This window comes from Gorilla gorilla, chromosome 2, assembly GCF_029281585.2.
Source record: "Gorilla gorilla gorilla isolate KB3781 chromosome 2, NHGRI_mGorGor1-v2.1_pri, whole genome shotgun sequence".
Classification (NCBI taxonomy): Eukaryota; Metazoa; Chordata; class Mammalia; order Primates; family Hominidae; genus Gorilla; species Gorilla gorilla.
In genome coordinates, this window is record NC_086017.1 from 82,799,919 (window position 1) to 82,824,928 (window position 25,010).

General features: G+C 43.2%; 1 protein-coding gene and 1 pseudogene across 4 annotated transcripts in view; both read left to right on the forward strand.

Annotated features, from left to right (window-relative positions):
• The window catches only part of GXYLT2 (glucoside xylosyltransferase 2), a 91,832-nt gene that overhangs the window by 17,415 nt on the left and 49,407 nt on the right, over positions 1-25,010 (forward strand). For 3 of the 4 annotated variants that reach the window (XM_031009171.3, XM_055382992.2, XM_055382991.2), the window contains exons 2-3: positions 2,876-3,068; positions 16,363-16,494. In XM_031009171.3, the coding sequence (XP_030865031.3) occupies positions 2,876-3,068; positions 16,363-16,494 (325 nt within the window). The remainder of the gene's footprint in view (positions 1-2,875; positions 3,069-16,362; positions 16,495-25,010) is intronic. The other variant, XM_055382990.2, reaches the window with a different exon arrangement.
• Positions 20,856-23,862, forward strand: LOC101147303 (ferritin heavy chain-like; annotated as a pseudogene).

Sequence of the window (25,010 nt, forward strand, 5' to 3'; positions counted from 1 at the left end):
TTTAAAAACATAGCAAATATATTCACTTTTCTCCTTTGCATAGTCACTGAAGTTTATTTCCTATTTTTCATTTTCAATAAACAGGGCTGCTGTGAACATTCTTGCATAGGTCTTGTGCAAATGTGCAAGAGTTTCTTCAGGTTATATATGCAGGAGTTGGACTGTGGGGGTGGAGGGTGTACATCCATCTTCACCTGTGCTGTATGTTGCCAAATGGCTCTCCATAGTGTTCAGTCCAACTTACACTGCCCCCACCAGCGCCTGAGCTGTTCCCTGCCCCATATCCACATGAAAGCTCAATATGGTGCAGCTTCTATTTTACTTTGTAATTTTTGCCAATCTGAAAATAAAAATAAATCTCTTTATTATTTGGATTTGTACTTCCCTGATTACTAAGATTAAAACTTGTTATCCTTGGCAGAAGCCCAGTATGTAAAGCTAAACTAGATGGAGTCATTCTGTTTGGGGGCAGGTGAGGGTATTCATATTTAAGATATCTAAGTGATTGCCTTTATGGTATTAGTCCATTTGAATCATATGCATATCCCTAAATATTGGGCATAATTTTTCGTAGTGTATTTCAGCTAGTGTCTTGACTGATTTTTAGAAATTGACTGTCATTTTAGCATTATATTTAACATCTCCACATCCCTTTACATGTGACTTGGGAGTTGACTTAAATAGCAAACATGAAAACCCAACCATGAAGCCAAGGAAGAGACCAGGCCTGTGAGTCTTGCAGGCGGGGGTCCTCACATTCTTCAGGAAGATCCCTGATTTAGTGCCTTTGTTCTGCTGTCCCCTCTGCGTGGCATGCTCCTCCCGCCAGACGTGCACATGGCTCCCTACCTCCCCTCCTGCAGGTCATTTGCAGAGCTCACCTTAGTGAGGCCTTTTCCAACTTGACACTGTCGGGAATATACTGCCCCAGCCCGCCAGCCACTCCTGGTACCCCCATCCTGCTCCACTATGTATTACCTTCATAGTACTTATTACTGTCTAGCTTTCTATATAAATTATTTAGTTACCATCCACTTTGACTCTTACTTATTTTTGTGTTTCCCTTATTCCCTGCAGAACGTAACTTCTTCCAGTGCAGACGTCTTTGTTTTGTTCACTGTCTTCCTAAAATAATGCCTATGCATAACAGTACTTAGTAAAGATTTGTTGATTAATAAATGGTCTGAAGTTAGCAAGGAAAAGAGGGCAAAGAAGAGCATTTCTGAAATAAAGAGAGACAGGCAATGTATGTGCCAAGACCTGGAGCCAACACAGTGTGGTCACCTGCACTGGAAGTGAAACAGAATATGACTATAATTATGAATGGCCGTCTCTCCAGGTTGGAGTGCTGTGGGCAGTTGTGAGAGATATAAGTAGGAGCCATAGTCAGCAGCTTGGACTTGATCTTGGGGGCAGCGGGGAGTCCTTGCACGATTTTAATCAAGAGAATAACACAATCCTATTTGCATTTTAGAGAAACATCACCCTGGCACCAACCAGGAGAAAGCATAGGCTGGGGGTTAAAGATAAGATTGGAGACAGGTGGACCACCCAGAGGGCTGTCTCAGTGATCCAAGGGAAGGCAGATGGTGGCCTCAACAGATAATGGCAGGGAGAATGGAGAGAAGTGGACAATTTCCAGAGATACTTGGGATGTCTCTACTGTCTTTTTCTGTGATCCCCGAAGTAAATGGAATCCAAGTAACTCTCCGCATCTGGTCTTAGCTGAGCCATGAGGCTGTGCTTCTACTAAGCATGCTCATAAGTAATCAAATTGGGAGCCTTTCCAAAATGCTCCACCCACATCTTCAACTTTCCTCCTGGTGAAAGAAATCTGGAGCAAGACTGCCATTATTCAACCATGCAGTGAATAATGGAGCAGCAAGCTGATTGAACTCGAAGTTTTTGGAAGGAAGGTAGCATTTGACATCCAAGTTCCCCTGGTCTCCAAATCTTTTGTGCAAGTAAATTAGTTTCATTTGTCTCAGGGCACCTTTTCCAGGCCAACTTCTTCCAACTTGACTGCAAATGTTTCTCAGTGGTGTGTTTGAGGCTTGGCTGCATCCCTTCATCTGGAACAAATCTTTTATTACTAGGAAATAGCTGGATGATGAATCTGGACCCATGGACCCTATCCCTCTGTCAGCTGTTGACTCAGTATTTGATACCTTGATCATTTTCAGATTAACCTACCCCCTCTCCTGCCTGTTTCTCATTAATGTGAATTTCATACTGGAAGATGAATTTCATACCCACCACCTCACCAGTATTGGCGAGACGGTCAGGATTAACACCTGTTTCTTCAAGACTCTCCTGAGATGTAGTCAGGGCACATATGTTGTTTTCTTTGCTTACCTCCCAGACTTGCATGACTTGCTTTGGTCCAGTGGTCATGCATTCCACCCCAACCTAAAAACATCCAGATGACGGGAATATCATGTTGCTCGTTTCACATGGGAAAGCCACAACCCACACTCCTCTTGTTCAAGTTGCATTCAAATCTAATTTCCACGGCCTGTGCGAGTGGGAGCTCCACAGCCCTTGTGTCAGCTGTCGAAGTTTAGCAATACTATTTCCAAACATGGGCCAGTAGGCAGCCAGCAGGCACTAGACAGCTGAGTGCTGGCAGAAAAAGCCTCAGACACCTATAGCAGTCCAAACAGTGACTCATCCTGCTATTGCCAGGATAAATATGGGAATAAATGGTATTTTTCTCTAAGCAGGAAGAATTGTCAAAATGCTTATCACTTTATAAAATATAACAGATTGTGCCTGATCATGTTTTGAAATGTTCTAACCATTCACTCGCCGGTTTTTTGTTGTTTTTACTTTTCTGAGTTTAGTAATAGCTTTCACTTGTTTTCCTTCTTTCTAGGAGGCCTGGAGAACCCAGGAGTTTCCAAGCTGTGCTGCCACCCGAGCTCTGGATCCACCTGGCTGTGGTGGCCTGTGGCAATCGGCTGGAGGAGACGCTGGTCATGCTCAAATCAGCTGTGCTTTTTAGCCACAGGAAGATCCAGTTCCACATCTTCACTGAAGACTCTCTGAAGCCCGAGTTTGATAAGCAGGTGAATTTGCAGAAATCATGGCACAGTGTTTACTGAGTACAAACAGACTACGTTTTAGGAACTGCATATTCTGTTAACTAATGTATTTTGCTGCATGTTCAATTGTGTGACCTTGAACACTTGACTCTGAGCCTCAGTTTTTGGTAATACAGGGATAATTATACCTACCTCATAGAGACATGGTGAGGATTGAATGAGACCAGAGTCTCACTCTATTGCCCAGGCTAGAGTACAGTGGTGCAGTCTCGGCTCACTGCAGCCTCAACCTTCCAGGCTCAAGTGATCCTCCCACCTTAGCCTCCCAAGTAGCTGGGACTACAGGCATGCACCACCATGTCTGGCTAATTTTTGTGTATTTTTTAATAGAGACGGAATTTTGCCGTGTTGCCCAGGTTGGCTTAAGCAGTCTACCCACCTTGGCCTCCCAAAGTGCTGGGGTTATAGGCATGTGCCACCATGCCCAGCCCCTGTTTTTTCCTTTTCTTTCTTTCTTTTTTTTTTTTTTGAGACAGAGGCTCACTCTGTTGCCCAGGCTGGAGTCCAGTGGTGCGATCTTAGCTCATTGCACCCTCTATTTCCTGGGTTCAAGTGATTCTTCTGCCTCAGCCTTCCGAGTAGCTGGGATTACAGGACTATGCCCCCATGCCTGGCTAATTTTTGTATTTTTAGTAGAGATGGGGTCTCACCATGTTGCCTAGGCTGGTCTTGAACTTCTGACCTCAAATGATCCACCTGCCTGTCCCTCCCAAAGTGCTGGGATTACAGGCATGAGCCACTGCGCCTGGCCGTTTTTTTTTTTTTTCCCATATATAGTTGTCTATCTATGTTTGTACATATAGACATGCATATGTATAATTACATACATATGTATGTATCCTGATTAAATTGTATTTCTTTTACGAAAATCAGGATTGTACTCTGTATATTGTTGTGGAACTTGCTTTTTGCATTGAAAACTGTATCATCAGCATTGTTCCCAGTCAGTACTCCTACATTCTTACCTCATTCTTTTTGGTGACTACATACTATTTTATTATGGGGCTGGGTCCTCATTTATTTGACTATTCCCATACTGAAGAACAGGTAATGAGTTTTTTTCAGTACACAAGAAGAGCTTTGGAAAGGTCTCTTCCCCCAGGGTAGGTACACAGGTGACCTTTGCAGATCAAGCTTTGTTTTCCTTGAGAGTTTTCTCTTGCTGTAAGTTCTCAAATGGTGGCAGAGCGAGAAGCTGGTTTGCTTTGTGTCTACCAGCTTGAGTCAACAGTGCTGTATCCTGTCACCAGGCTAGCTGCACTAATGAGAAATGCCCAAAAAAAGCATGTTGGGCAGAGAAAGGCTAATAATAGAAAGATGGAAAATGTGTTATGTTTGAGTAGGAAAAAAAATCACCTTGACATCTTTACCAAGAGAAACCATGGAGGAAATAGTCTTGGGGCTTTGGAATTGATTGGAAAATGCCTTGTAAAGGATCTGAATCAGGGGAAGGGTGAAGGAAAAAGGCTGAAACTATATCGTTAGCTCAGAGGGTGAAGTATAAGGGAAATGATAATGAGAATATATAGCATTTGTTAAGGGCTTATGATTTATGAGTTCATCTCATTTAATCCTCATAATCTTCAAAGGTAACCTTTGAAGAAGGTAATTATTATGTCCCAATTTTACAGACTGAGATCATTGAGCTTAGAGAATTTTAGTGATTTGCTCATCAGGGTTCAGGTCAAGTTTATTGGCTCACCCTTCCATGGAATTAATCGATATACCATACCACCTCCTCAACTAGTAGACAGAAGACTCAAATTCAAAACTCACCTCCACTATGTACTTGCTATATGACCTTGGGTTAGTCTTTTGGCCTTTTTGAGCCTCAGTTTCCCCATCTGCAACTTGAGGCTAGCGGGTTTGCTAAAAGAGATGGTAGATCTGTAATATGGATAGGTCAGGTCAGGCTTCAGTAACAACTCCCCCAAAACTCAGACACTTTTCATGTGCCTGCAGCTTGTTTCCCAGGGGACAGAGCCTCCATTCTGTACAGCCTCTTAGGTTTGGGACGGAAGTAGACTGAGGCTATTCATGTGTTAGCTACACTTGCCAGAGCATTTGACATCTGTAGTTCGTGGGATGCCATGGCAGGAAAGAGACTAGAGAGTCATAACCCCGCCTTTCATTCCCTCAGTGTGGCAGTGACACAGGTCTTTCCATGCATGTTTAACTGGCTAGTAGTCACAAGCCCATCCAACTGTGGGGGACTGAGAAGTGCTCTATGTGGCGGAACAAAGGGAAGCTGGCTATGTGCAAACACTACTCATGTCTTGTACAATATCTGTCTACCCAGTACTTAGTGAGTACCTGCTGCATACTAAAAAGCAAGGATGTGGGGATGGAGCAGAACAAAATACAGACTTGGACTTTAAAAGGGGAAGGGAAGGGCCAGGCGTGGTGGCTCACACCTGTAATCCCAGCACTTTGCGAAGCTGAGGCAGGCGGATCACCTGAGGTCAGGAGTTTGAGACCAGCCTGGTCAACATAGTAAAACCCTGTCTCTACTAAAAATACAAAAATTAGCTGGGTGTAGTGGAGTGCGCCATAGTCCCAGCTACTCAGGAGGTTGAGGCAGGAGAATTGCTCAAACCTGGGAGGCGGAGTTGCAGTGAGCTGAGATTGTGCCATTGCACTCTAGCCTGGGCGACAGAGAAAGACTCTGTCTCAAAAAAAATAACGAAAGGGAAGGGAAGGAAGATGTATACGTGTAACCATATCTGTTTAGCAGGTTGTACTTTCCAAGGAGGCCCCCAATGGTCCCACCTTCTGTTATTCTCATGCTGGTATACTTCCCTCCTACATTGTCCCAGGGTCCTCTGTGTGACTAATAGGACAGGGCAGAAGGGATGGTATGTCACTTCTGAGATTAGGTTACAAAAGGCACTTCACCTTCCATCTCGGATCAGTGGGTCTGGGGGAAGCCACCTACCATGTCAGAGTAGCCCTCTGGAGAGGGCTGCATGGTGAGGAACAGAGGACCCTTGCCAACACTTGTGTGTGAGCTGGATGGAAGATCCTCCAACCCCTTCAAGCCTTCAGATGACCGTAGTCCTGTAATCTCATGAGAGGCCCTGAAACAGAACAACCCAGCTTGTACATTTTCAACCCTAAGAAACTATGTAAAATCATACATGTTTGTGGTTTTATTTACTTTTATTTTTATTTTTTTGAGACAGGGTCTCACTCTGTTGCCCATTGCAGAGACACAATCATAGCTTACTGCATCCTTGAATGCCTGGGCTCAAGCAATCCTCCTGCCTCAGTATCCCCTCCATGCCTGGCTAATAAAAACATATATTATATATACTTTAATGTATATAAGTTGGGTGTGTGTGTGTGTGTGCGTGTGTGTGTATATATATATATATATATATTTTTTTTTTTTTTTTTTTTTTTTGAGACAGCGTCTCGCTCTGTCGCCCAGGCTGAAGTGCAGTGGCATGATCTTAGCTCACAGCATTCTCCGCCTCCTGGATTCAAGAAGTTCTCATGCCTCAGCCTCCCAAGTAGCTGGGACTACAAACTGCGCCACCACGCCCGGCTAATTTTTGTATTTTTAGTAGAGACAGGGTTTTGTCACATTGGCCAGGCTTGTCTCGAACACCTGACCTCAAGTGATCTACCTGCCTCAGTCTCTCAAAGTGCTGGGATTACAGGCATGAGTCACTGTGCCCAGCACTGGCTAATATTTTATTTTTTGTAGAGATGGGGTCTCCGTATTTTGCCCAGGCTGGTTTTGAACTCTGGGCTCAAGTGATTCTCCTGCCTTGGCCTCCCAAAGTACTGGGATTATAGGCACATGCCACCATGCCTTGCCTGTTTGTGATTGTACGTTACTAAGTTTTGAGGTAATTGGTTATAAGGCAACAGTTAATATATTACATATATATGTACATACACATGTACATACACATATACATACACAAACACGTATGTATGTATGAAATACATTATGCCAAGTGTAATGCTATGTGACAAAAAAAGGATACAGCTTCTGCCTGGCTCTTTGTGAGGATGCCTGCCCCTGAAAAGAACTGAGGCCTCCAGCCAACAGCCAGCCCCAACGTCTAGACATGTGAGTGAATAAGCTTTCAGAAGATTCCAGCTGCCAGCCTTCAAGGCTTCCAGCTGAGGCCCCAGACACTGTGGAGCAGAGTCAACCTGTCCCCTCCTCTGCCTTGTCTGAATTCCCGATCCGTGAAATCTGTAAGCATAATAAATGATTGTTTTATACCACTAAGTTTTGGGGTAATTTTTTATGAGCTGTAGGAACTGGAACATTATAAATTAAGAGCTAAATTATATGGGAAAATTATTGCAGATACTTGTGAAGTTGTGCTAGGTGTTGAATTTTCCTGATGACTTTATCCCTTTGATGGTTCATTTCCTCAGGTTTTTATTAAACCAGTGAAGCTCATCTAATGAAGGAAATTATGACAGGGTGTTAAAAACTAGGCAGAGGATGGGCATGATGGCTCACGCCTGTAATCCCAGCACTTTGGGAGGCCAAGGCCAGTGGATCACCTGAGGTCTGGAGTTCGAGACCAGCCTGGCCAACATGGCAAAACCCGTCTCTACTAAAAATACAAAAATTAGCCAGGCGTGGTGGCATGTGCCTGTAGTCTCAGCTACTCGGGAGTCTGACACATGAGAATCACTTGAATCTGGGAGGTGGAGGTTGCAGTGAGCCAAGATTACGCCACTGTACTGCAGCCTGGGTGACAGAGCAAGACTCTGTCTCAAAAAATAAATAAATAAAAATAATTTTTAGAAAAACTAGGCAGGGTGTATACTACCATCACTTTCTTGTCCATGCAGGGATTATGTTGCCAGTTTAGCTGCATACCACCTTTGCCCTTATGTAAGCCATAGAATTTCCTCAGCCTCAGTTTGTCATCTGTGTCATGGGGCAAATGATACCCTGCTTATGGTGGTGAGGCCAAATCAGATAAAGAATTTTTTTTTTTAATCCCACAAAGATTCTCTGGAACATCTCCTATATTTTGGGCACTTCGTTAGGTCTAAAGAAATAGAACAGCCGTTTTGGTTCCTGCCAAGCCACTGGCACATGCTGAAGGGGTGGGCTCTGTCACCCTTCTCCAGGGCATTGTGGGCAACCCAGAGTTTTTTTTGGGATAACTTCTGGGAAGCTCAGGGCCACATATTTTTTACCTCAGGGTGAAAACAAAACAAAATGCCAGTACCGTCATGATTCCTCCGAAGGCTACAGTATGGGCGAGTTTTTCTGTATTTAATTAGACTTTTTAAAGTTGCATATGTACAGGATGTCTGGTGGTATTTGCCGTCTACATGGTAGATACTTCATATTTTAAAGTTTCATTTATTTTCGTCATCTCCCAACAGAGAAGTGGGAGATGCCAGCCAGTTGGTTTCCTAGGCTTTTCCGGCAGCTCGGGATCAGGCATGTGGTTGAGATTCGGCTAAACTGTGCTACTGCCCAACTCAGAATCAGGAAGTAGTGGGACACACAAATAAGGAGGCTACCAATCCATTCTGGTGGTAGGGGCGGCCAGTATATATGTGTATGTTTTTATACATATATTTATATATGTGTGTGTGTGTGTGTGTGCGCGCGCGCACGCATGCGTGCGCATGTATATGCGCATGTGTGTGCACATGTGCGTGTGTGTGAGGGGGTGGCGAGAAGAGAGCTGCCATGGGAAGAATTGTCATCGGAGCTTTCAGTGCCTGGAGTCAGTGGGGCAAACTGTGGCACTTGTGGTGACAGTAGCTGGGGTTTCCTTACCAGACTGGCTTGCGGTAGGCTCTAACAGATTGAAAGGATACCGACGCCATAGAGCCTGGGTCTGGCTCAAGCTGGATCAGGGCATGACCCCTGAGTCTGGTTCTCCAGCCCTCCCACTGGTCTTCTGAGCTACCTAACATCCTTTCATTAAATTCTTTTTGGCTTAAAGAGCCTGAATTGGGCCAGACGCAGTGGCTCACACCTGTAATCCCAACACTTTGGGAGGCCAAGGCATGCTAAGGCCAGGAGTTTGAGCCCGTCTCTACTAAAAATACAAAAATTAGCTGGGCATGGTGGCACACACCTGTAATCCCAGCTACTTAGGAGGCTGAGGCATGAGAATCGCTTGAACCCGGGAGTGGAGGTTGCATGAGCCAAGATGGCACCACTGCACTCCAGCCTGGGCAAGAGAGTGAGACTCCATCTCAAAAAGAGCCTGAATTGGTTTTATTGCGTGCAACCTAGCATCCTGAGAGTAACACAAAGTAACTAAAACATGGTGAGGAGTTGTTGTTTTTTTTCCTTTAAAGAAATAAAAAAAAGCACCAAAGGGCTGCTTTTAAATAGTACCACGTGCTTTTAGAGGACGGGGACCATGCCTCTTCGTTACTCATTTCCTTTTTTTTTTTTTGGCCGGGGGGGGATTTAGGAAAAATAGCCCATAGAAAGAGATGATAAGGTTTTCTTCAGTAATTTAAAGACGTATACAATCGGAATTAGATTTTTTCCGTGTTGCTCTGCAGGACAAAAGGAGGGGTGATGTGGGGGAGGTCTCAGGCAGCTGGTTCTAATTCCATGCAAGGAGCCCTTTTTAAAGGTATTGGGGGAGCTGGGCGTGGGTGGCTCACGCCTGTAATCCCAACGCTTTCGGAGGCCAAGGCGGGCGGATCACCTGAGGTCGGGAGTTTGAGACCAGCCTGGCCAACATGGTGAAACCCCCGTCTCTACTAAAAATACAAAAATTAGCCCATGTTGTGGCATGCGCCTGTAATCCTAGCTATTCAGGAGGCTGAGGCAGGAGAATTGCTTGAACCTAGGAGGCAGAGGTTGCAGTGAGCCAAGATCGCGCCACTGCACTCCATCCTGGGTGACAGAGGGAGACCCTGTCTGAAAAAAAAAAAAAGAGGTATTGGGTTTCTCATTACTAGAGGAACAAGCTGAGGCTGGCCCAGCAGTTTCAGGGATGTCCATGGAGGCCTTGGGAAAGGTAAGGGCTGCACTTCACTGTCCCTGTGTGGTCCTTGTTGTCTTACCTTCGTGGTCATTATTAGATGCATGGTCCATGATCCTTTTAGATGATGCATGGTCATTTGGCACCTCCCTGACTCCTCTGAAGTTGGATGTGATTGTGTGATTTGCTTTGGCCAATGAAATGTAGGTGACAGTGATGAGCGTCACTTTTAACATGAAATATGTCACTTCCTGGTGGAAACTTAAGATCTAGTATGTGTTTTGCCACACTTCCTTCTCTTGCATCTGCGTTCACTGATGTGAGTTGAGATGGAGCCTCCATGAGTTTGGCCCCTGAGTGAGAATACTGAGCACAGCCCCTTGCCCATCTGAAGATGTAGCAGGAGCAAGAAACAAACTTTAGGAAAAAAAGAAAAGAAAAGAAAAACCCCTTAAAGTAAACTTTTCTGGGAGTTGGGGTAGGGATGGGGTCTTGCTATATTGCCCAGGCTGGTCCCGAACTCCTAGTCTCAAGTGATCCTCCAACCTTGACCTCTCAAAGTGTTGAGTTTATAGGTATGAGTCACCACACCTGGCCATAAATTCTTGATAACCCTAGTTTATCCTGACTGATGCAACTGAGTTTGTTTGTTTTTGTTTTTATTTTTGTTTTTGAGATAGAGTCTCGCTCTGTTGCCCAGGCTGGAGTGTAGTGGTGTGATCTCCACTCACTGCAACCTCCGCCTCCTGGGTTCCAGTGCTTCTTGTGCCTCAGCCCCCCAGTAGCTGGGATTACAGGCGTGCACTACCACACCCAGCTAATTTTGTATTTTTTAGTAGAGACGGGGGTTTCACCATGTTGGCCAGGCTGGTCCCGAACTCCTGACCTCAGCCTCCCAAATTTTAGGATTACAGATGTGAGCCACCTCGCCCAGCCACAGTTGAGTTTTAACAGCTTCATTGTATCTAGTGTGTTATTGTAAACCAGCCAAACCCTTGTGAAAGTAATGTAATGGATTTGAGATCCTAAAAGTCTTCTGTTCTATAACATTTGTAGATGCTCAAAAATATTTTTTATAACTTGAAAAGAATGAATGAACCTGCAAGAAAGGAGGAGTTACCTACTGAGGTAAAGGATGAGGTGGGCGGTTAGATTGACAAAGGTAGTTAAACCTTTCGGAAGACAGGATGCTAACAATCAGAGTGGCAAGGATTTTTTTGTCTTTGTGTTTGTTTTTTTGAGACAGGGTCTCACATTGTCATCCAGGTTGGAGGGCAGTGGTGCCATCACAGCTCACTGCAGCCCCAACCTCTCAGACTGTTAGAGGATGCCAAGAGCTAAGGGAGCCCGTGAACCATGTGAATTTCCCATACTTTTTCGAGGGCTGATTTTGGGCTGTTGTGCGGTGGTACAATTGTACTGGTATTTGTGCCCAGTATTTGTGCCAGTGTTCATTCTGACTGGTCAGTACTGTCATACTGACAGTTTATGCCTAGCGTCAGTTCTAATGGGATCTGTGCAATTATACTGGGTAAATACTAGGTAATGCCTGGTGTGGGTTCTAATTGGTCAGTACCCTTCATATATCAAATGTCAAATACTTTGTCTGTCACTCCTTTCCTCATTCAGAATTTTAAAGTGTTTCCAATCATGTATTTCAAAAAAATGTTTATATCCCAGCCTGGGCAACATGGCAAAACCTTGTCTCAGTAAAAAATAGAAAAATTAGCCAGGCATGATGGCATGCACGTGTGGTCCCAGCTACTTGGGAGGCTGAGGTGGGAGGATCACCTGAGCCCAGGGAGGTCAAGGCTGCAGTGAGCCATGATCGTGCCACTGTACTCCAGCCGGGGCAACAGAGTGAGGCCCCATCTCAAAAAAAAAAAAAAAGTGTATATGGTTATATAAACAATATATGTACATTGTAAAAACCAGTAAATTCATAAATAATAAATGGAAAAAAAGCCCATTACACTAATGCTCAGGGAGAACAGTTTTGGTGTATATATATAATACTTATTTCCATTCCTTTTCTTTTCATATCACCATCAGAAATGGGATCTCTTTTATATCACTGATGCTTATATTACTGAGTTTCCTCTAAAGTGAGTTGACCAATGTTTCCTGGAAAACGCCAAATAGTAACTATTTTAGGCTTTGCAGGCTGTATGGTCTCTATCCCAACTACTCAATGTGCTATTTAGAGTAGAAGCAGCCACAAACAATATATAAACAAATGGGTGTGGCTGTGTTCTGGTAACATTTTACTTATGGGCACTGAGATTTGAATTTCATGTAATTGTCAGAAAATATTATTCTTGTTTTGATTTTTTAAAACTATTTTAGAATGCCAAACCATTCTTGGCTTGTGTACTCTTTGTGGCAGGCTAGATTTGGCTCTGGTACTACCATAATTTGCTGACCCCAGTTCTATGACATTATCACTAATGACTACATTGCATTCTGTTATATAGATAGACTCTGGAGCTTATTTAACCAAACTCTTCTTTAGATTGTTTCTAGTTTTTCATTGTTACAAACAACACTAAAACAAACAACCTTGTAATAAACAAGTATCCATTTTTGAAATTTTTCCTTAGGAATAATTCTTAGAATTGTTGTAGCAACGGGAAGGCATTAAGTCAAAAAAATTGAGAAGGGCCAGCCGCGGTGGCTCATGCGTGTAATCCTAGCACTTTGGGAGGATGAGGCGGGCAGATTGCCTGAGCTCAGGAGTTCAAGACCAGCCTGGGAAACATGGCGAAACCCCATCTCTACTGAAAATACAAAAAAATTAGCTGGGCATAGTAGTGCGCGCCTACTCGGGAGGCTACTCGGGTAGGCTGAGGCACAAGAATTGCTTGAACCCGGGAGGCAGAGAGTGCAGTGAGCTGAGATCATGCCACTGCACTCCAGCTTGGGCAACAGAGCAAGGCTCTGTCTCAAAAAGAAAAAAAAAATTAAGATACACAGATGGCAAACAAGCATATGAAAAGATGTTCAGTGTCATATGTGATTAGAGCATTGTAACTTAAGATAACAATGAAACACCACTACACACCTATTTGAATGGCTAAAATCTAGAACCCTGACAACACCAAATGCTGGTGAGGATGTGGAGCAACAAGAACTCTCATTCATTGCTGATAGGAATGCAAAATCATGCAGCCACTTTGGAAGACGGTTTGGCAGTTTCTTAGGAAGCTGAATATAGGCTTACCATACAATCCAGGAATTGAACTCCTAAGTATTTACCCAAATGAGTTGAAAACTTATGTCCACACAAAAACCTGTACACAGATGTTTGTAGCAGCTGTATTCACAGTTTCCCAAAACTGGAAGCAACCAAGATATCCTTCAGTAGGTGAATGGATAAACAAACTGTGATATATTCATACCATAGCATACAGTATTATTAAATGATTAAAATAAAATGAGCTATCAAGCCACAAAAAGACATGTAGGAGACCTAAATGCATATTGCTAAATGAAAGAAGCCAGTCTGAAAAGGCAAGGTACTATATAATTCTAACTATATCACATTCTGGAAAAGGTAACATGAAGAGACTATAAAAAGATCAGTAATGGGCTGGGCACGGTGGCTCACGCCTGTAATCCCAGCACTTTGGGAGGCCAAGGCATGTAGATCACCTGAGGTCGGGAGTTTGAGACCAGCCTGACCAACATGGTGAAACTCCATCACTACTAAAAATACAAAAAGTAACTGGGTGTAGTGGCCGTCACCTATAATTCCAGCTACTCAGGAGGCTGAAGCAGGAGAATTGCTGGAACGTGGGAGACGGCGGTTGCAGTGAGCTGAGATTGCGCCATTGCACTCCAGTCTGGATGACAGTGCGAGACTCTGTCTCAAAAACAAAAAGAAGTTCAGGTGAGAGGGCAGGCAGGAATGTTGAAAAGTTGGAGCAGAGAGGATTTTTACGGTAGTGACACTATTCTGTATACTGTAATGATAGATACATGATGTGCATTTGCCAAAATCCATAGAAAGAGTGTACAACAGAAAGAATTAACACTAATGTAAACTGTGGACTTTAGTTAGTAATAGCATATTGATATTGACTTATCAGTTGTAACAAATATACCACATGAATGCAAGATATAAATAATAGGGGAAACTGTAGGGCAGGGAGAAGAGAGAGGCTATCTGGAAACTCTGATTTCTGCTCAATTTTTCTTTTTTGTTGTTTGTTTTCATTGTTGTTCTTGTTTTTACTTTATTTATTTATTTATTTATTTATTTTATTTTTTGAGACAGAGTCTCACTCTGTCACCTAGGCTGGAGTGCAGTGGTCCAATCTTGGCTCACTGCAGCCTCCGCCTTCCGAGTTGATGTGATTCTCCTGCGTCAGCCTCCTGAGTAGCTGGGACTACAGGCGTGCCTCACCGCTCCTGGCTAATTTTTGTATTTTTAGCAGAGACAGGGTTTCACCATGTTGGCCAGGCTGGTCTTGAACTCCTGACTTCAGGTGATCCGCCCGCCTTGGCCTCCCAAAGTCATGAGATTACAGGCGTCAGCCACCACTCCTGGCCTTGTTTTTAATTTTTTTAAGAGGCAGGTCTTGTTATACTGCGCTGGCTGGTCTCAAATTCCTGGGCTTAAGCAATCTTCCCGCCTTGGCCTCCCAAAGTGTTAGGATTACAGGCGTGAGCCACTAACACCTGGCTGACTTTCTGTAAACATTAAACTGCTCTAAAATCTAAAAGTGTATTTTAAAATTTTTGTTATAAAATTAATATATGCAAAGAAAGTAATATATACTCATTGTAAAAATTCTAAAGAATATAGAAATGTAGCCCGAGGAAATGAAACCACCATCACCAGCTATAGAGTGCCCACTTTTAATAATTTGGTGCATATCCATCTAGGTTTTTCTTTACATATAAAATGTACATGCATATATATATGTATTTTTTTTTTTTTAGTCAGAGTCTCACTCTGTCCCTCAGACTGGAGTGCAGTGGCATGATCTCAGCTCACTGCAACCTCCACCTCTGCCTCCCGGATTCAAGTGATTCTCCTGCCTCAGCCTCCTGAAGTAGCTGGGATTACAGGCGCCCACCACCACGCCAGCTAATTTTTGTATTTTTAGTAGAGACGGGGTTTCGCCATGTTGGCCAGGCTGGTCTCAAACTCCTGACCTCAAGTGATCCACCTGCCTGGGCCTCCCAAAGTGCTGAGATTACAGGTGTGAGCCACCACGCCCGGCCTCATGCATATATTTTTTCCTATAAGACAGAACCATTCATTCAGACAGTAGTGAAGAAATAAAAATATATATATATATATTATAGTTTTTTTGCACTTTGCTTTTTCCAAAACCCAACTATATGTTATAACTGTTTTCCATGTCAGTACATATCTACATAACAGAATACAATGCAGTCATTATTGACAATGATATAGAACTGAGGTCAGCAAACTATGGGAGTACAAAAGCCAAATCCAGCCTGCCACAAATAACACAAAAGACATCTACTTTATTCTAACTGTACATTATTCTATTTTTCTTTTTAAATTTAATTTAATTTTATTTTTTTGAGACACAGTCTCGCTCTGTCACCCAGGCTGGAGTACCATGGCACGATCTCACTGCAACCTCTGCCTCCCTGGTTCAAAGCAATTCTCTTGTCTCAGCCTCCCGAGTAGCTGGGACTACAGGCACGTGCCACCATGCCCAGCTAATTTTTGTGTTTTTTAGTAGAGATGGGGTTTTGCTGTGTTGGCCAGGCTGGTCTCAAACTTCTGACCTGAAGAGATCCACCCACTTCAGCCTCCCAAAGTGCTGGGATTACAGGCATGAGCCACCATCCCTGGTCCCTCTAACTGTACATTATTTTATTATATAGTTCTGTCGTACTTAATTGTCCCAGTTCCTTATTATTGGACATTATGATTGTTCCCAAGTTTGTTGGGTTTTTTTCCTCCTTCCAAGCTGCAAAGTTCTCAAGTTTTGTTATTACAAACTAGGTTGTGGTGAATGTCCTTGTACCTCTGTCTTTTGGGGTGTTGTTACCAGTTTCCAAGTTGCCCTTTTGGAAGTTTGTTCAAATCTATACTCCCCTCTGCAGTTTCTCAACACTGTTGCCAACTGTGAATGTTATTTTTTAAAATCTTAGCAATTTTAGTAGGAGCAAATACTCTTTCATTTAGTGAACATTCATAGTGGTGATGAAGTTAGACTTTCTGTGTAAGTTGCCTGAATAATTTCCATTTGACCATCCAGAAGCTTTGCAGGCATTTTCCATATTTCCTAGGGCCTAATCACCCTTCCCTTGCTTTCCATGTTTTTCAGTTACGCCAGTGGCCTGACTCATATACAAAGAAGTTTGAGCACAGAATCTACCCCATCACATTTTCTGTTGGAAACCCTCAGGAGTGGAAGAAATTGTTCAAACCCTGTGCTGCCCAGAGACTCTTTCTTCCGGTAGGAACACCTGTTTTTAATAAGTTGTAGCTTGCTCTTGGAAATAAGGTAAAATTAGCTGAGATGTGTGTAGAAACATTTAACTTAACAGCTGAAAACCTGTGTCTCTTGGATTCTGGAGCTGATGCTCTAAGTCTGCAGCATGTAGAGAGGATCCCTGTGTTCTGGAGGTTGTCATACCGAAAGACTGAGGGACTGTGAGCATTCAAATCCTCTCTTGGATCATTGGTCTTTGTGACTATGGTTCCATTATTTACTGGCCCCTGTGAACCTCGTTAAATCCCCCAACTTTACTAACTTCAGTTTTATCCATAGGCTTGGCACATAGCTGGCCCTCAATAAATATTAGCCTTGATTATTGTTATTTCTCTTATAACAATAACAACTACTAGTTATGGCCATGCTAGGCTATCATTCCAAAAGGGTCCAGAATTTTGGTTTAGTCTTTTAGTTTAATGAATTTTTAAATTGCATGTTTTTGGTTGCTTTTTTAAAATCTTGAGGCCGGCATGGCGGCTCACACCTATAATCCCAGTACCTGGGGAGGCCAAGGCAGGCAGATCACTTGAGCACAGGAGTTTGAGAACAGCCTGGGCAACATGGCGAAATCCCATCTCTACAAAAAATACAAAAATTAGGCGGGGTGTGGTGGCTTACGCCTATAATCCCAGCACTTTGGGAGGCTGAGGCGAGTGAATCACCTGAGGTTAGGAGTTCAAGACCAGCCTGGCCAACATAGTGAAACCCTGTCTCTACTAAAAATACAAAAATTAGCCAGGCTTGGTGGTGTATGCCTGTAATCCCAGCTACTCAGGAGGCTGAGGCAAGAAAATCGCTTGAACCCAGGAGGCAGAGGTTGCAGTGAGCCAAGATCACGCCACTGCACTCCAGCCTGGGCAACAAGAGCGAAACTCCATCTCAAAAAAAAAATTACCTGGGCATGGTGGTGCATGCCTGTAGTCCCAGCTACTTGGGAGGCTGAGGTGGGAGGATCATCTGAGCTCAAGAGGTTGAGGCTGCAGTGAGCCATGATTGCACCGTCACACTCCAGCCTATGTGACAGAGTGAGACCGTGTCTCAAAAAAGTAAATAAAGAAATAAAATTTTAAAAATCAAATAATAATACAAATATTCAATAGAAAAAAGATATATCAAAAGTGAGAATAATATTGCACAGGGATGGCAACTTTGAATTGTCAGTTGCTGCCTTAATTTTTATGAGGGATTCATGCCTTCAGTAGACATTTTTTGAGTGCCCACTAGGGTGCTGGGCCCTGGCTCAGTGATGATGACATGGTAATAAGACAGCCATGGTCCTGTTTCCTTGAAGCTTGAGTCTAGTAGGGCCTTGAACAAATAATTAGAAGTATGACCAGTACTAAGAAGAGATAATCTCATGGATGTATGTAACATGGGGTTCCATCCTGGTCTGAGAGAGATCATAGAAGGTTCTCCTGAGGCAGTGGCATATTTTTTTGTGGAGATGGGGTCTCGCTATATTGCTCAGGCTGATCTTGAACTCCTGTGCTTAAGTGATCCTCTCGCCTTGGCCTCCCAAAGTAGTAGGATTACAGGCATGAGCCACCATGCCTGCCCAGCAGTGGCATTTATGCAGACATGAGTGAAGGAGAAGTAAGGGTTACTAGGTGACAAGGGCCTTGGGGGTAATGAGAGAAAAGAGGGGTCCAGGCAGATGGAACAGTATATACAAAGGCCCTAAGATGGGAAGGGCCATGTTTAAGAAAATAAAAGAAGGTCATAGTAACCAAAAAATAGAAAGTGAGATGAGAGTGAAGCAATCGGCAGAGACTGGAGCTTGCAGGCTCAGCAAGCCATCTAGAAGTGTCTGGTCTTTGACCTTTTTTTTTTTTTTTTTTTTTAAAGAGATAAGGTCACTCTCTGTCGCCCCTGCTGGAGTGCAGTGGTGCAGTCATGGCTCACTGCAGCCTCCAACTCCTGGGCTTAAGTGATCCTCCCACCCGAGCCTCACAAGTAGCTGGGACTACAGGTGTGAGCCACCATGCCTAGCTAATTTTTTTATTTTTTGTAGAGATGATGTCTTGCTGTGTTGCCAACCTGGTCACATACTCCTCACATACTCCTGGGCTCAAGCAGTCCTCCTACCTTGACCTCCCACAGTGCTGGAATTACAGATGAGAGCCACAGCACTCAGCCCAGTCTTTTTCTTAAGGGGAGTGGGAAGCCACTGGATGATTTTTTGCAGCAAGTGGCATGTTCTAACCTGTGTTTTAAAGAAGACACTCTGGTTTATGGCAGCGCGGACAGGGTTGGTGAAGCCAGCTCACTAACTTGGTTTGGGCTTTGATGGTTGCCTTAGAGATGGATAATGGACCTGCCTGAAACAGAATTTACCAACCTTCATGATTGGCTCGTTGTAAGAGTTGAAGGGGGAGTGACATGAAAAGGATTTTACCAGGTTTTTTTTTAACCTGAACAACTGTTAAGGTTGATCCATTTGAAATTGCCAATATTCAACCATTAATGACCTACAAAAAGGCAATTTCTTATGGCTCAACCTAAGAAATAAATGGCAGAATCATTTAGGGATAGAAAAGACAGGGAAAAGCAGTTTTGGTAAAGGGGTCAAATGAGTTTAATTTGGGTCATACTTTGATTTTGAGGTGGCTGAGTGTACTCAAGCAGAAGGAATCTTCACATCTATCAGGTCTGGAAACACTAACTGGGGAGTAGCCCTTTTGGCATTTCCTACGCAGAGACCTGTGAGCAGAATAAACCCTGGATGAATTGTTGGCAGCGATCAGCTGCCCAAGCTCACTTGCTCATTACATCATCTATTTTTTCTTTTTCTTTTTTTTTTTTTTTTTTTGAGACAGAGTCTCACTCTGTCACCCAGGCTGGAGTGCAGTGGCACAATCTCAGCTCACTGCAACCTCCACCTCCTGGGTTCAAACAATTCTCCTGCCTCAGTCCCCCAAGTAGGGGGGATTTTGGCACATACCACCATGCCCTGCTAATTTTTGTATTTTTAGTGGAGACAGGGTTTCACCATGTTCGTCAGGCTGATCTTGAACTCCTGACTTCAGGTGATCCGCCCGCCTCGGCCTCCCAAAGTGCTGAGATTACAGGCATGAGCCACTGCGCCTGGCCACGTCATCTATTCTTCACATGTCACAGACCTTTATATATAATCGCATAAAAACTGGGGTAGGAAAAGACTCCCTCCAATTGAAACGAAAATCTCTAGGTTGGTGATATAAAAACTGATTACTCTTTGAGGTGAGAGAAAATGTTAGGTTTCTGTTTCTTGTCTCCATTTTTGCAAAAAATAAGTATTGGAAAACCAAAGGTAATGTTGGGAAATGGTCTTCCCATTCTATCCAAAATATTAGCTACCCAATGGAACTACATTTGAATTTTTGTTGACCTTGAATTGTGACTTTATTACCATTATTTAAAAAAAACAAATTCATCACCTAATGGCCTTAATTCTTTCCCAGCTAAGTAGGTGCTTGGTTTTGAATGACAAATGGGTGCTGGCATTCCTTATCTGCTTCTGATAATGGAAACGAGCCCTCTTTAAAAATAATAAAGAGAGATTGTGGTTGACAGGACATTTACCTTTTCCTAGTTGTATATCACAACAGCAGATTATGAACATGGCATTTTTGGGCATCAGTGAGATGTATTGATCTTGAGGGTAATTTTAAATAAAGTCTAGGTTGTGTTTTCCTTGGAATTCATCTCTATAAAACCGTATCAGGTGTGCTGCCTCAGGAGCACAGAGAAAATGGAGATCCTAAAGTGCAAACATTCTATCAGGTAGTCAGTTGACTGAGGACCATGGTCCGACCCATTTTCTAAGAGGCTGTCATCTACCCAAATCTGTGGAAGAGACCCTTTCTCAACTAAGATTTTACTATCTAAATAATATCAGAGCATAAGTCTTTGCAACTCAAGCCAATTAGATTCTCAAGTACAATTAGTGTGATTCAGATCCCACCAATTCAAAATTTATGAACTCCTACAAATCAGTGGACATTTACTCCTCTACTTCTGTGACTAATGGTCCTATGACATGGGATCATTATGAATGCAAACTAAACTGCAGATGGCTTGGTTAAGTGTTCTAAAATGCATATTTCAGGTAATTCAGAAGCTTAAAATATTTAAAACAATATGCCAATTACAAATAAATCAAATGTGTTCATTAAAATTGATTCTGGAATACTTTTATTTTCTTAGTACAGGCCAGAAATCCTTTACATCTGTAAGAGTAATTGAGTTGTATGAATTCACATCACCTTTCCCCCAATTAATTGGAAGTAGTGAGATTTTATAATAGATCTGTACATTTTGCTACACGCTGTGCCTGTTTAATTATGAAGATTTCTCTCCTCAATAACTGTGGTCTTCTGGGAATCCTAGAGATAGGTAAAACATGACAGACATCACTGGATTGCGGAACCTTTAGAGACATTATTAGTAAGTGGTACCCAATATGGTAATTTGAGGTAGGGTAAAGTTGTATCCAGGGATAAATGTTTTTGTTTTTGTTTTTACCAAGTTTTAATAAGCTCCAAGGTTAGGATAATGTCTGATGTCTTTTTTGCTCCTGACATTCACAATAGATAGCCATATTTAAGGAAGGAGTTAGAGAGGGTCTCACTCTGTTGCCCAGGCTAGAGTGCAGTGGTGCAATCGTGGATCACTGCAGCCTCAACCTCCTGGGCTCAAGTGATCCTCCCACCTAAGCCTCCTGAGTAGCTGGGACCACAGGTACACACCACCATGCCCAGCTAATTTTTAAAATTTTTGTAGAGACAAGAGTCTCACCATGTTGCCCAGGCTGGTCTCAAACTCCTGGGCTCAAGTGATCCTCCTTCCTAGGCCTCCTAAAGTGCTGGGATTACAGGTGTGAGCCACCGCACCTGGCCAAATTAGTTATAGCTTTAACCTGTAAATGTATTCTGAAAGTTTTCTGACTCCATATTTCCAAGTAACTTGTCCCACTCCTTAATATTTCAAAGGACTACCATGCCAAATAAAGATAAATCTTTATTTTATGTAGTGAAAGCAACAATGTATAATCTTCTCTTTTCTACTTACGGCTTGTTAAAGAGACCAGTAACTGGTTCTAATGTTTTGAAATCTGCATGCTTACCAATGATGTCTTCATGAGTTAGCTGTAGGCTAATGGAAAAAGGAAGCTTATCATACTTTTTAGAACTTTTTATAATTAAGGTCAGACCTCTATATTATTATTAATATTACACCTCAGTATTTGCAATTAACATTGAGACATCCTTGCAACAAACCCTTTGGATATTAACAAATATTGACACACATATAGGAATATATTAAAAATCCTTATTAAGGGGAACATCAATTAGAATCACCATAAATGATGTTTATACATTTCATCAAGCACCAAGAGGCCATAAATTATTTGGATGAGATTAGCCACCTAAATGATTACATGAAATGACCTTAGATACCAATTTTGTTGAACAAGCTTTCCACGGTACTTATCATTTACTCATACACTATTAAAAGTTTGACATTCAGGATATTAGCTACAATTCTTGGTTATATGTGAGAGAAACTCAACTCCAACTAGCAAAGAAGGAAATTAATTTATTGGCTTATCTAACTGCAAAGTCCACACTGTAGGGCTGATTCCAAGCATAGCTAGATCCAGAGGCTAACATAATGTCATCAGGACTCTGTCTCTCTGTTTCAGTCCCTTGCAAGGCTACTCCATAAGCATAATGATTGCTCGAAGCAGCCTGAAATCCAAATTCTAGCAGCTTAGCAGCTACGGCAGAAAAAGAGCATGGCAAGGTAGCAACTTCCAAAATGGTGACATTAGGAGCCCTGTGGAATTGCTCCCCAGTGAAACAAGCATAACTTGTGAAAATAATTTTTAAAATAACTATCTAAATACTTTGGAAATTGTCCTAAGGACCTAGGCAAATGAAGGAACATTTATTCAAGAAAATCTACTAAAACTTGGTAAGAAGAGTGAGAATCTGTGACATTTGAACCACAGCCTCCCTCCTTCCCCCTTCCAGTTCAGTGTGATAAAAATTCACCTTCAGGTAGTTCATTCAAGAACACAGGGATTCCTCTCTCTCCAGCTCCCAGTTGAGGAACATGGTATCTCCTTGGGAGGTACAGGCCATCAGCATTTCTTATTGCTAATAGCTAGCTATGTGTTGCAGAGCCTAAATTCCGTGGAGGTGTGGCCTAGAAGCCAGGGTGTTTCTTAATTAAGAGGAGGCTTGCAGCTTAATGAGAACAGCAAGCTAAACCATAGGCCAGTTAGTTTACAAGGGAGAGCCAGAGGACAGTGCAGGTAAAACGTGCCCTCCTGGAGTCATAACAGATATCACAGACTAGCCTCAAAAATTCAAATGGTCCTTAATTTCATTGGATCAGACTGTGGGGGCAATTTGTGCTCCACTGAGGAAATAACTCAAAAAAAAAAAAAAAACCATGAAAAAAATAAATTAAAACGCTCTATTAGAAAATATTCACTTTGCCAGACGTTCCTCGCCGGGAGTCGTCGGGGTTTCCTGCTTCAACAGTGCTTGGACGGAACCCGGCGTTCGTCCCCCATCCCGGCCGGCCGCCCATAGCCAGTCCTCCGTCACCTCTTCACCGCGCCCTCGGTACCGCCCCAAGGCCCGCAGCCGCTCCAGCGCCGCGCAGCCACCGCTGCCTCTCCTTAGCCGCCGCCATGACGACCGCGCCCACCTCGCAGGTGCGCCAGAGCTACCACCAGGACTCAGAGGCCGTCATCAACCGCCAGATCAACCTGGAGCTCTACGCCTCCTACGTTTACCTGTCCATGTCTTACTACTTTGACCGCGATGATGTGGCTTTGAAGAACTTTGCCAAATACTTTCTTCACCAATCTCATGAGGAGAGGGAACATGCCGAGAAACTGATGACGTTGCAGAACCAACGAGGTGGCCGAATCTTCCTTCAGGATATCAAGAAACCAGACTGTGACGACTGGGAGAGCGGGCTGAATGCGATGGAGTGTGCATTACATTTGGGGAAAAAAAAAATGTGAGTCAGTCACTACTGGAACTGCACAAACTGGCCAGTGACAAAAATGACCCCCATTTGTGTGACTTCATTGAGACACATTACCTGAATGAGCAGGTGAAAGCCATCAAAGAATTTGGTGGCCACGTGACCAACTTGTGCAAGATGGGAGCACCCGAATCTGGCTCGGCAGAATATCTCTTTGACAAGCACACCCTGGGAGACAGTGATAACGAAAGCTAAGCCTCAGGCTAATTTCCCCATAGCCATGCGGTGACTTCCCTGGTCACCAAGGCAGTGCATGCATGTTGGGGTTTCCTTTACTTTTTCTATAAGTTGTACCAAAACATCCACTTAAGTTCTTTGATTTGTACCATTCCTTCAAATAAGAAATTTGGTACCCCCCCCCAAAAAAAAGAAAAAAGAAAATATTCACTTAATGCAAAATAAAGCAGAAAAGAAAGAATAGAGGAACAACAAAAATATTAGACATATAGAAAACAAATAGTAAAATGGCAGACATAAATTCGACTATATAAATAATAGCATTGAATGTATGGATTCAACAATCAAATAAAAACACAGAGTTGCAGGCCAGGTGCAGTGGCTCATGCCTGTAATCCCAGCACTTTGGGAGGCCAAGGCAGGTGGATCACCTGAGGTCAGAAGTTCAAAACCAGCCTGGCCAACATGGTGAAATGGCGTCTCTACTAAAAATACAAAATTAGCTGGGCCTGGTGGCGTGCACCTGTAATCCCAGCTACTCGAGAGGGTGAGCCAGGAGAATCACTTGAACCCAGGAAGCAGAGGGTGCAGTGAGTTGAGATTGTGTCATTGCACTCTAGCTTGGGCAAAAAGGGCGAAACTCCATCTCAAAAAAACAAAAAAAACAGAGTTGCAGTTATAGTTGATAAAGAATACAGTCGAACTGTGTGCTCTCTATAGGAGGTGTTCATGCCTGTAATTCTAGCTAAGGCGGGCAGATCACTTGAGCTCAGGAGTTCAAGACCAGCCTGGCCAACATGGTGAAACCTCATCTCTCCTAAAAACACAAAAATTAGCTGGGTGTGGTGGCATGTGCCTATAGTCCCAGCTACTCAGGAGACTGAGGCAGGAGAATTGCTTGAGCCCAGGAGGCAGAGATTGCAGTGAGCCAAGATCATGCCACTGCACTCCAGCCTGGGTAACAGGAATGAAACCCTGTCTCAAAAAAAAAAAAGGTATAAATAAGCAATTCATCAACAGTAGTAGGAGATATAAGTGCCCCTCTTTTCTTTTTCTTTTTCTTCTTCTTTTTTTTTTTTTTGACACAGGGTTTCAGTCTGTCACCCAAGCTAGAGTACAGTGGTATGATCATGGCTCACTGCAGCCTTGACCTCCCAGGCTCAGGTGATCCTCCCACCTCAGCCTCTCAAGTAGCTGGGACTACAGGTGTGCACCAACAAGCCCAACTAATTTTCATACTTTTTGTAGAGATGGGG